This window comes from Sinohyriopsis cumingii, chromosome 18, assembly GCF_028554795.1.
Source record: "Sinohyriopsis cumingii isolate HCF-2022 chromosome 18, ASM2855479v2, whole genome shotgun sequence".
Taxonomy (NCBI): domain Eukaryota; kingdom Metazoa; phylum Mollusca; class Bivalvia; order Unionida; family Unionidae; genus Sinohyriopsis; species Sinohyriopsis cumingii.
This window is the reverse complement of record NC_142978.1, coordinates 91,372,137-91,385,095: the sequence shown is the minus strand read 5'-3', so window position 1 is coordinate 91,385,095 and position 12,959 is coordinate 91,372,137. Positions and strand designations below refer to the sequence as shown.

General features: G+C 35.8%; 1 protein-coding gene across 1 annotated transcript in view; it reads left to right on the top strand.

Annotated features, from left to right (window-relative positions):
- LOC149777435 (branched-chain alpha-ketoacid dehydrogenase kinase-like) overlaps positions 1 to 12,959 on the top strand; it is a 156,333-nt gene that overhangs the window by 122,802 nt on the left and 20,572 nt on the right. The window contains exon 9 of the mRNA XM_089942068.1: positions 5,070 to 5,237. Coding sequence (XP_089798194.1) covers positions 5,070 to 5,237 — 168 coding nt within the window. The remainder of the gene's footprint in view (positions 1 to 5,069; positions 5,238 to 12,959) is intronic.

Sequence of the window (12,959 nt, the reverse complement as noted above, 5' to 3'; positions counted from 1 at the left end):
ACTGACCGCAGAAGGTATGTGACTGTTGCTTACAGGACTTTTATAAAAGAAATTTGTAAGGGGAAAATATAGAATTCTCCTGTGAACATGTGACCACTGGGTAAAGGTGAATGTTAAAACAGGTTTGACTGCATAGTGTACTTCATTATGACATGGTTTTATTATAAGGTGGTAAACTTGATCACAGTCACTGATAGCATTATAATTTGCATGTGCTTTGTACAGGACATGCCATTTAATTTCATTTGGAATATGTATTGAGTGCCCAAAGTATTGGATGAGGAGAACGTTTTCCAAGAGTAACAAATATAAACCAACTATTTTGACCACAATGCAGCATTACATGTTTGCAAGTGATTTCAAGGTATTCTAAAACCTAAGATTTTTTTCACATTTGGATATATACATTTAGGTCCAACAATGGGTATGACTATAACCATACTAGCTGTATAACCTGTAGTGACCTTAATATAGCTGTCGGCCTGTAGTGGCCTTAATATAGCTGAATAGCCAATAGTGGCCTTAATATAGTTTTTATAGCTGTATGGCCTGTAGTAGCTTTACTATAATTGTATGGCCTGTATTGACCTTAATATAGCTGTATGGTCTATAGTGGCTTTAATATATTTGTACGGCCTGCAGTGGCCTTAATATAGATGTATGGTCTGTCGTGGCCTTACTATAACTGTATGGCCTGTAGTGACTTTACTATTGCTGTATGGCCTGTAGTAGCTTTAATATAATTGCATGGCCTGTAGTAGCCTTAATATAGCTGTACAGCCTGTAGTGGCCTTACTATAGCTGTATGGCTGTAGTGACCTTAATATAGCTGTGTGGCCTTCATATAGCTGTATGGCCTGTAGTAGCTTTAATATAGTTGTTCATCCTGTAGTGGTCTTAATATAGCTGTATGGTCTACAGTGGCTTTAATATAATTGTATGGCCTGTAGTGGCCTTAATATAGCTGTATGGCCTGTAGTGGCTTTAATATAGTTGTACAGCCTGTAGTGGCCTTAGTATGGCCTGTAGTTATGTTAATATAGCTGTATGGCCTGTAGTAGCTTTAATATATGTGTACAGCCTGTAGTGGCCTTAATATAGCTGTATATCATGTAGTGGCCTTAATATAGCTGTACGGCCTGTACAGTGGTATTAGTATGGCCTGAGTGGCCTTAATATAGCTGTATGGCCTGTAGTAGCTTTAATATAGTTGTGCAGCTTGTAGTGGCCTTAATATAGCTGTATATCATGTAGTGGCCTTAATATAGTTGTATGGCCTGTACAGTGGCATTAATATAGCTGTATGGCCTGTAGTGGCCTTAGTATGGCATGCAGTGACATTAATATAGCTGTATGGCCTGTAGTAGCATTAATGTAGCTATAAAGTAGAGATTACTGGTTGAAATTTAAGTCCACAGTGCTAGTATCTCCCTTTAGAATAGTCATGACACATTAACCCCAGGTGACGAGTTTACATGGCAGGAGGTAGTAGCCTACTGCCAAGCTCTGTAGCATCAGGGTCATGTGATACACTAAATTGGGTGGTATTATAGAAAGGTAGATAGATGTAGCTCTACAATGATACCAAATAATCTGGAATTTCTAGTTGCACTACAAAATACAGAGGGAAAAACCTCATTTTTTGGACCCGATTTTTTAAACCCAAAATTTGCGTGTGGTCTGAATCGATTTTGTGTCCGGATTTTAGACTTTTTGGTCTCAGATCTAAGGCAGACCAGTATGAACTGCAAACAGACAGATGAACCTTTGCAAAAAGTAGGATAAGATTTTCATTTGGAATAAAGAGTGGTCTCGATACAAAAATAATGAGTCTGTTAAGCAAAAAAAATAATAAAAGAACTCCAACTTTTACCCTTCAGCTCATGCGCAAGCCAAATAGCCAATGAAAAACGATGTTTCTGACACAACTTGGCATTATATTATTGGAAGATCACCTGGAAGTTGATGTTTCAGGATGTACTCAGAAATAGCTTTCAAAATGTGATTCCTACTCAAATTTTAGACGAAAACGACAAAAACCTCCAGGGTTAATGTGTTAAGAGGTTAGTGTTAGGACTGGTCAGCCTGGTTTCAGGATAATGTGATTAGGTGGGACATGATGCTATATGTCTGTGGCATGATGCCAGAGTGCTAGACATCACTATAAACTGCCACACTTTAGAAATTGTAGCGATATGAAGTAAAATTGTTAAAGCTATATGTTAAAAATCCAAATCACACGCACATTCTTCGGCAGTTTATGCATGGAACTTCTGCACTTTGTATATGTCTGCCATAAGGCATATTACATTATGATGCAGTCCTCTACCCAACTGTTATCTACTGTGGTCTCTTTTTTTTTGTGGGTATCAATTTCTGTGGCTTTATATATAAAGACATTTATGTAGTTACTCAAATTCACTGATGTGCTTCAAAGTTTGCATTTTTATCAGTATATATTTTGTGGATAAACTTATACAATTACCCAAAATAAAGAATTTAAAAAGAAGGAAAAAAACGTTATTTGCTATTTCAGAATTATTTTCATAACAGACTTTGTGTTGACCAGAAGACTTGATTGACATGATGCTTTTTCATTGGTACTGTCCAAAATCAGTGAAATGTGAGCTTTAGTGCTGTTTTGTAATTAATGTATTTGCATAGTTTTTTATTAGTACTGTTTTGTAATTAGTGTATTACATAGTATTTTATTAATACTGTTTGTAATTGGTGTATTTACATAGTATTTTATTAGTACTGTTTTGTAATTAGTTTATTTACATAGTATTTTATTAGTACTGTTTGTAATTGGTGTATTACATAGTACATGTATTTTATTAGTACTGTTTTGTAATTAGTGTATTTACATAGTATTTTATTAGTACTGTTTTGTAATTAGTATATTTACATAGTATTTTATTAGTACTGTTTTGTAATTAGTGTATTTACATAGTATTTTATTAGTACTGTTTTGTAATTAGTATATTTACATAGTATTTTATTAGTACTGTTTTGTAATTAGTGTATTTACATAGTATTTTATTAGCACTTGTGCTTCAAGCAAGAGTTAAAATCTTTTTGTTCCTTTAGATTTAAATGCCTGAATTAAGAAAACGAGTGCTTTAAGGATGATTTAAGTTTTATCTTGAAATTTTGCTACATGTAATTAAAGGTGGTTATTCATTGATCAGCTTTATGAAGATTATTCATTCAGATGGACCACAACCAAACTTAAATAGCTGAGAATTGCAGAAAATAAAATTAGATTTTTTTTTTACAGTAATTTTTGACAGCATTTCACCTGAGTGAATGATCGATGCAAATGGGTGTTAAATCTAGTTTTTGTACATCATTTCATTGTTTTTTCTTTTGAGTAATTACTTAATGCTATTACAGTTTTCTCTCTATCCTTACTGATCTCATCAGATGTTGATTTAAGGCAGTGAGTGAAAAAGACAGCTGCTGGATACAGTATAGGTGCATGTGCAGTGAAACAATATAAACTGCTTTATAATACTCTTTCTTTTTCTTCAAAATGGGATAAAATAAATGCATGTAAAAGATAATGCTATTGCAGTCATGAAGTTGAATTATCATTGACAAATAGCTGAGCCGTGTTAATCAACTGGAATGTAACGGTAAGAAAAGGCGGGAAGGGGCTTTTTTCTTCACGTGCAGCTCATTTTTCTTTAAATCTTGAATTTCATGAATGGAATCAACTACCAAATCCATGAAAATTGTTACCCAATGAAAATTAGTGAAACCACAGTATTTAACATCTGCACAAGAATGAAAACATTCTCTACTACCTTACCATTACCAAACTTAGTTTGTAACTGGCACTTGGGAATGGGGAGAAATCTGTCAATTTCAGGTTCAAAAGGTCAGATGACAAAGACACGGTGACTGAAAGAAGGATAACTGTTTTTATAAAATATTTGAGTACCAGATATCTTGACCAATGCTGTTAAACAGCTTACATTTGATATCATAAATACATCAATTGATTTTGGAATCACAAGGTCAGATGTCAGGGACATAGTAACTCCAAGAAGTAAATTGGTCTCTGGAAGATATCTTCAGTTGTTTATCACCTACTTTGTCCTAACTTTATGGGTGGATTACATTTGAGACAAAGGAAACTTATATTTATTTTGGGATCAGTTTCAAAGGACCAAGTCACAGGGACTGAAAGAAGGGAAAATGTTTTTTTACAAAACTAATAATGTTCGTGCCACATGCCTTGACTGAACTTTTTTAGATGGCTTGCATTTGAGGCAGAGAAGACACCTATTAATGTAAGGTTTCAAAGATCAAGCTCAGAGGGTCTCAAAATTGGTTTCCACAGAATAACTAAAGCCTTCTGACACATTCCATGAACCAACTTTGTGGGTGGCTTGCGATTAAAATTTAAGGCATCTATCCATGCTAAAATTACTGTATGGTACTGATCCTAGCAATGGAAATGGGGACATGTGGTGAGTTCTTCCTTGTCAGAAATAATTCTTTACTCTAGATTATGAAACAGGGACACATTGTGAGTTCTGGCTCTTCAAAAACTAGTTTTGATTCTAGTGGTGAAACAAGGACATATTTTGAATTTTGATTTAATTAAACCATGGTATTGACTCCAGCAACGATAATAGGGACACATTGTAAGTGCTGGCTCATCAAAAACTAGTTTTTACTCTAGCAATGGAAACTGCGACCTATTGTGAATTATGGCTCATCAAAAGCTACTTTAGACTATAGTAATGGAAACAGGGACAAATTGTGAATTCTGGTTTATTAAAACTAGTTTTGACTGTAGCAGATGAAACAGGGACACATTATGAGTTCTGGCTCATCAAAAGCTGCTTTTGACTCCATTGATGGAAACGGAGACATTTTGGGTTCTGGTTTATTAAAACTGCAGTTTTTGCTCTGGCAATGAAAATGGGAACACATTGTTAGTTCTGGCTCATCCATAACTAGCTGTGACTCTAAAGTAGGAAACAGGGACACATGAGTTCTGGCTCATCAAAAACTAGTTTTGACTCCAATGCTGATGCTTCTGATTATATTTTTAGAATATCTGACCGAGGTGGTGGCATTGATCATCGTATAATTGACCAGATCTGGGACTACAATTTCACCACATCACGGGCCACAGTCGATGACCGAGTAGATGGTGGACTTTTTGGTGAGATTACAAGCCCCTCCCACATGAGTGGCTCCAAGGCTGCAAGAATGCATGGGTAAGACAAGGAATATTATGTTCATATTTTATTAGAATTGTAATATTTTGGGGTAAATATTTCAACAACTGATACATAATAACAAGCCACTCCCACACAGTTGACTTGTCCATAACATTAATCTGTTAACCAACCAACAAGTGTATTACACATACCTCCAGGCATTATGTCCATCATTTTCCTCCGAGAAGTTGAATGTCTTGATAATGAATTGGTTATCATAAATATTTAAAACAGTTGATACAAATTTTTTTTATTGATAATAGTGAAAATGTGATGGCTTTGTAATTCTGACAGTCAATATCAGGATCATCTAAATGGAAGAGTTAGACTTATTTATTTCCTGAACCAGACAAAATTTAGATGGACATAGGCTTGTGGCTGACCGTGATCAGCTGAACGTGCACACATTTGATGGTAATTACCACATCTTTTTTTCCCCACATAGTATGTAGAACAGCACAGATCAAAATTATGTCTCATGAGCGGAGTAGATCTTACATTTTTTGGCACAACAGTATGCTTGTAAACACTATTTTTCCTTTTTCTGTGTATTTTTATTCATTTACCTCCAAGACAATTTAAACAAAAGTCCTTTAAAATTAATAAAGATATAATTATACTAAATATAATAACATCTTTTGAAGTGAACTTCCTTTTACATAAATATGTTCTCAAGCTGTTTTAAAATTGATTTTAATGATTTACTGAAATAAAACATATACTGCTATATGAACTTGAAATAAAAAAACATCTGCTGCAGTATAATTTGTGCAGCTTGGTAATTTTACAGTTGTTAAAATACTAAGAATCCATTTTAATTAGCATATCACTGAAATTGAAACAAATTTCTTTGCCAAATACTGACTGTTTGTTGGATATTAACTGGTAATGCAGTAGGCTGAGGCATCATTCGTCTCACTTAAGGTCAATTGGTACAAAAGCTAAAAGAATGCAGAAGTCAGCAGGAATCAAACATGGGTCAGAAAATTTGGAGATGTGACCTCCCTTGTGAAAAGAAAAGGTGAAATTAGAGAGTTGAAGAGAGAAGGGAAATGTAAATATAATTTGCAAATACGTTTATTTTCAGTTAAAATATAAATCAGACGAAATCAACCATGCCTATTTTTTGCACAGTTCCATCAACATACTTGCAATACAGTTTTTCTTTGTAAATTGCACTTTTATGAAACGGCACAAATTTTATGCAATAACATCAGTACATATTGTGAATTTTCCATGCCATTATTGAGATTTCTGAGATCTCAGTATACCATGAGACACTGAAGAGAACTGAGCTAACTGGAATTCAAAAATGGTAAAATCCCACTGCCATTATGACATATTGCATCAAGAAGGATAGACTGCACATGTTAATTTGCCTATCAAATTTTGTACTATCCAACATAGTGAACATATTGTTGCATAACCTGCATGCACTTTGGGAATTCTTGCTAAATACAGAACAAGTCAGCTTGAGGCACTGATAACATAATGCCAGGATGTAATCAACAGTACAACCAGGAAACAAGGAAAATACAAAATCAATAAAACCTTGTATCATTTACTTTGCTGCTTGATTTAATAACTATTTTTGACATATTCTGCGTCAGTGAAATGATTCTTGTGTGGATTATTGGGTAATAATATTTTTCGTGTTTTTAAATAGACTTTAGGCTCGTATTTTAAAAAGCACATGTAATTATATAATTATTGTGATATGAATTTTCTAAAAAGAAAAAAAATTAAATAGCTCAAAATGTAAAAGATGAACAATTATGTAGATATAGAAGAAAATAATTCTCATTTCAATAAATGAAAATGGACAAAAAGGCAGATTGTCGACATAGCCTGAGTTTGTCAATAATAGGTACATCAGACAGACTGAAAAAAAAGAATATCTTTCTTGAAACAGGGGTGCAACTCTTTTAACATATGAGAACCAGCCAGTCATAATGGGTATTACATATCTGAATGATTGTCACAATTGACAGGAGGTGATATGTACATTCAAATAATACTATGATGGCATTTGTGCCACAAAGAAATTTTTTGTGTGATCAACAAAAGAGGCTCTGCATGTTTTGAAATTAAATACTTATGTGCTACACATTTATCTCATAATGCATTACCAAATAAATGAAAGTCTTTTGATAAAATACATTTCTGCTAACAAAGAAATATCCACAAATCTCTTGTGAGTAATATTTAAAGGCATCATTTTCCTGAGAACTTTACAGAAGTGTTGACATTTCTTTATACGATCATTCACTTGTAAGCTTGTCATTCATTAGTTTTTTATGCCTACTTGAAGAACCTATTCACATTTGAGTCTAATTAAGAAGTAAAGTTCTTCAGTTTGGAAGTCAAGTAAACTCTGTGCAGGTTTGACTATTTCCAGACAACAAGCAAGATTTTTTTTAAGCCAACAAAAATCAAAACTTAGGTAGGAATGTAAACTTATGAATGTTTCTCCTGTACTTAGAAACTGGTGATTGATTAGTCAACCTTTTAGATATGAAACTGGTGAATGAGTAATCAACTGTCTAGACATAAAACTGGTGATTAAGTAGTCAACCATCTAACACAAAACTACTTTTGTTGCCCTAATTGTTACATGTATGAGCTAAAGGTATTGTCAATAGGCAGCAACAAAAAGCTGATATGCTTTAAAATTTTTGATCAAGAAGTTCCAAAACAAAGTGAGATAGAAAATAGAGGAAAAACAACATTCCATAGAAAAACAACATTCCATCTGGAAACAGGTGTTGCAATTAATAAATGACTCACATTCCATCTGGAGACAGGTGGTTGAACTAATTAATCACTTTCCATCAGGAGACAGGGGGTGGGACTAATTAATGAATCACTTCCTTAATCCTGTTGTTCCCACTGCCATAACATGCTTCCTCCACCTTGATATCTTTCGCTGCCATCTCCCCCCAAGACACGCCCAAACCTTGTAGGGTGGACATCACAATGTGCCACCAGGTCATCATTGTCTTACTTTTTTCCTTTTACCATATGCCATCCATCTCAGTGCTGTTCTTGTCATCTTTTGTGATGCTTCTACATTCTGATTCTTAAATGAGGATGGATTTGATGCAGGCATTGCATTGCATGAGACAAAAGCAGTGTCAAGTCATCACCAAAATCCAGATCCTCCCAAATGGAAAACAGTCCATTGGTTTGCTCTGAATCTGTCTGCTAGTACTTTTTTCATGATCCAGTCATTTGGCGATAAGGAAAAAGCTTGGGGTGAGGATGTAGCTTGGACAAACTTAAATTGACACTAGAAACCAGTCTGATATTGACTTGTCAAGGAAGATGCTGTGCATAAAAGTGTCATAGAGCAGTTTTATCAGCTTGATCATATTCTCAGGACTGCCATAGGATCCCAGAATCTTCCACAGGCTGTTATGGTGTACATTGTCAAAAGCCTTAAAAAGGTCAAAGAAGCTGATATACATTGGGGCAATCCACTTGATGGTCTGTTCTCAGATGTTCTGCTGTTTGCTTTGCTCACCCTCATTTGTGATTCCAACCTTTTCTAGATGTAGGAGGTTGTCAGTGGCCTGATTGATTTGTAGAAGTAGGATCTTGCAGAAGAGTAGACCGATGCCATTCCAGTTGTTACAGTTACCAAAATTCCTTTCTTTGTAATTCTGTTGATAAGTCTCTTGGTCCAGAGAGACCCCCGATGGCTGAGTGGTCTCAGGCAGTCGTCTTTACATATCACTTACATGTCTTACCTCAGTCCCTGCTTGTTTAAGTCTCAGCTCAACCATTGTGGGTATGTGAGAAAGTTTGTTTGTAACTTTTGTGTGTTAGTGGCTCTTCCTAGGGTCTTACTGGGCTGTTGCTCTTCTGAATATACAGACCACCATGTATAGTATCATGTGCTGAAAAATGGTGTTAAATTCAACCAAAAAACCTCTGGTCCAATATATGGGGATTTTTAGCACTACTGATTATAGACCAGAGGAGCTTATAGAATAAATAGTCTGTTGTTAGTCATCCATCATCTGTCTGTGTTCTGATGTCTAATATCTATCTGTTTTCTGATGTTTAATATCTATCTGTTTTCTGATGTGTAATATCTGTCTGTTTTCTGATGTCTAATATCTATCTGTTTTCTGATGTCTATTATCTGTCTGTTTTTCGATGTCTAATATCTGTTTTCTGATGTCTAATATCTATCTGTTTTCTGATGTCTAACATCTGTCTGTTTAATGTCTGTCTGTTTTCTGATGTCTAATATCTATCTGTTTTCTGATGTCTAATATCTGTTTTTCGATGTCTAATATCTGTCTGTGTTCTGATGTCTAATATCTATCTGTTTTCTGATGTCTATTATCTGTCTGTTTTTCGATGTCTAATATCTGTCTGTTGTCTGATGTCTAATATCTCTGTTTTCTGATGTCTAACATCTGTCTGTTTTTCGATGTCTAATATCTGTCTGTTTAATGTCTGTCTGTTTTCTGATGTCTATTATCTATCTGTTTTCTGATGTCTAATATCTGTTTTTCGATGTCTAATATCTGTCTGTTTTCTGATGTCTAATATCTATCTGTTTTCTGATGTCTAATATCTGTTTTCTGATGTCTAATATCTATCTGTTTTCTGATGTCTAACATCTGTCTGTTTTTCGATGTCTGATATCTGTCTGTTTAATGTCTGTCTGTTTTCTGATGTCTAATATATATCTGTTCATTGGCTCAAGTTTGTCTTTGCTACAGCTCCTATAATACTTGGAGGATTGCATTGAAGCTTCATTCAGACATTTATCCTTAGATCTGATCACACATGAAAAGAGTACTGCCACCACCACAGCAATCTTGAAAAACTTATTACTACTAATACTCATTTGTATGGTCATATCAAAATGAAGTTATCACTGAAAGTCTTCAGAACTCTAGTTGGTCATAAGTGAAAGGTGCCAGTCTTATGGCTAATATGTCTGCCATGGCAGCTCTGATCTTGAAATGCATCATATCCCTTCCCCTGAACAGAAGTAACATTGACATGAGGTTTTCACCAGAAGACTTGGTATGAAGTCTAGTTGGTCCTGAATGAAGTGGTTCTGCTTGGACATACAATATGGCCACCAAGGCAGTCATATCAATATGTGGGTTTGACTAAAAGACTTCTTTTTGATGGCTTGTGGGACCTGAATGAAAATGGTTCCAATCTGACAGCCAATATAGCAGCCATCTTCAAAATATTGGTATAGCTACTCCCCCTCAACGAAAAGTTATATTGACATGGGGTTTACAACAGAAGAACTCTTATGATGCCTAGTTGGTCCTAAATGAAAATGCTTGTACCTGGACATTCAATATGGACACCACAGTGGTCATCATGAAAATCTTGTTATTACCTCAACCACCTGAATCGATGTCCATATTAACATGTTACTTATTTTGATATCTAGTTGGTTTGAAATGGAATGGTGCTGATCTGACAACTAATGTGGTTGCCACAATGAACATATTGAAAATCTTGTCTGTAATTCTTCAAAATGGATGATCATATCACTATGGGGTTTTCACCAAAGGTCTTCAAATGGTATCAGGTTTGACCTAAATGCTAAATGGTGCTGATCTTGCATCCACTATTGGCTGCCACAATGGCTAATTTGAAAATCTTATTGTGCAAGAATATTAGAAATGATCTTATCATGCAAGAATATTTGAAATGGTTTTGACACTCGACAATCAAAAAGAAGAAATAGTACTATTGTAAATTCTGGAAATTTGTTTTCAGAAAGGAGAGTATCAGTCCCTTGTTTCTTCAGTCCATATAATGGTAAAGAGATCTGAGAGGGCTTTCATTGATGTTGTTGCATGCATCTTTGACATCTCCATTTAGTTCGTGTCTGGTCCTGGTGTGTTTCCATTCATTGGAGACTTGATGGTATTTTTTATTGCAGTCTCTGTGGATGGACTTTAGTGAATGTCTAATGCAGCTGCTGGTGGCTGTGGTTCGGCTGGGTGTCTGGTTCATGTCTCATTAGGACTTCCTGAAAGTGTTCTATCCATATCTCAGTTGCCTCTTACTTGCAGTACATTTGCCATTCCTGTCTTTGATGCATCTGTTGAACTTTGATCCTATACCTCTCTGGTGATCTTGTAGACAGTGGTCTGTCATCACTCCTTGTTGTGCTGCTAGCTTGGCTTCCTATGCTTTGCTGTTGCCATTAGCTCGTTTTTCTCTTCTGGCATTTGTCTTCACTTTTCTGTCTTTTAGCCTGTAGGCTGTCTGTAATTGCTTCAGAAGTCAGTAGTCTTCATTGCAGGTGTCTTCAGCCATGGATTTTCTTCCAGGTCTCAGGTATTTGCCATTTCTTGACATTCCGTTACATGAAGCCCAGTGCCTGATTACTTGTTTCAATATATGTCTCTGTCATTGAATTCCATTTTAATTCATGTTTATCTAACGCATCAAATATGTTCTTGAGCTTGGGGGGTGGGGCTTTGTGGCCAAATTGTCAAATGCACTCACCTTTACCAATCGCTGCCATCTCACTTCTGTCCACATGGGTTTGAGTCTTTGGCTCAGTCAATGTATGTAAGAAATTTTGCCAGAAGCTTACCGTGTGTCTGTGCTTCTTACCAGAATTTTCCTGGATTCTTCATCCACCAGATGTACTGGCCACAATGTGTGGCCTATTTTGTGCAGAGAAATGGCATTAAACCTGAACGAGCAACTTGAGTTCCATGAAAAACTGCTTTCACCTATGGGAATGCTGAGTTTATTGATGTCAGTCATTCAGCTTGGTTATTCACCCTGGCAGTTCCTCATAAGCTTCAGCTTGATCATGGAAAAAAGCAAGTAGTGGTCACTACTAACATTGGCTCTTCCAAAATCATGTACATCTATCAGGGAACTTCTTCATTTTCTGTTGATCAGGATATGTGTCTACCAGTAGAGGATATCAATGACTTGAGCTGTTTTTGATTTGGATGTTTCATACATAGTGCATATATTCGACATTTCCACTCTGAAAAGATTTTTGGCTGCAAGATGCTCTTGACCTTGTCCTTTGACCAGAATGAGGACCAGTATGGTGACGGAATGAGGACCAGTATGGCGACCGAATGAGGACCAGTATGGGGACCGAATGAGGACCAGTATGGCGACGGAATGAGGACCAGTATGGGGACCGAATGAGGACCAGTATGGTGATGGAATGAGGACCAGTATGGCAACTGAATGAGGACCAGTATGGCGACGGAATGAGGACCAGTATGGCGACCGAATGAGGACCAGTATGGTGACGGAATGAGGACCAAGATGACTTGTTACCAATGTCAGTACATGCACACAATGAATAAACTCATAGTTATATGAACAAAAAGAAAAACAAACACCAGAAATGCAACCATAACTCTTCATATGTTAAACAAAACTTAAAAACTTTCCTGCAAGTGTTCTTTATTTTCAAGCAAGGATATAATGAAGACTTCCAACTAGCTTTGTACTTGCTGTGCACATCAATAAACAATTGTGAGAATAAAGATAATAAAGTTTGGGTCAGAATATTTAGGAATCTTTATAATTTGTATTAGTACGTGAATTACCAGGGGAAAAAAATAATTCTGTTTGTTGTGTGGCTATTTAGCTCAGTGATGATAAGAGGGTACAAATTATAACCATGTATCATTGGGGTCATCAGCAAATGAATGGGTGAGTGGTAATTGGTCAAGTGTTAAATAGTCA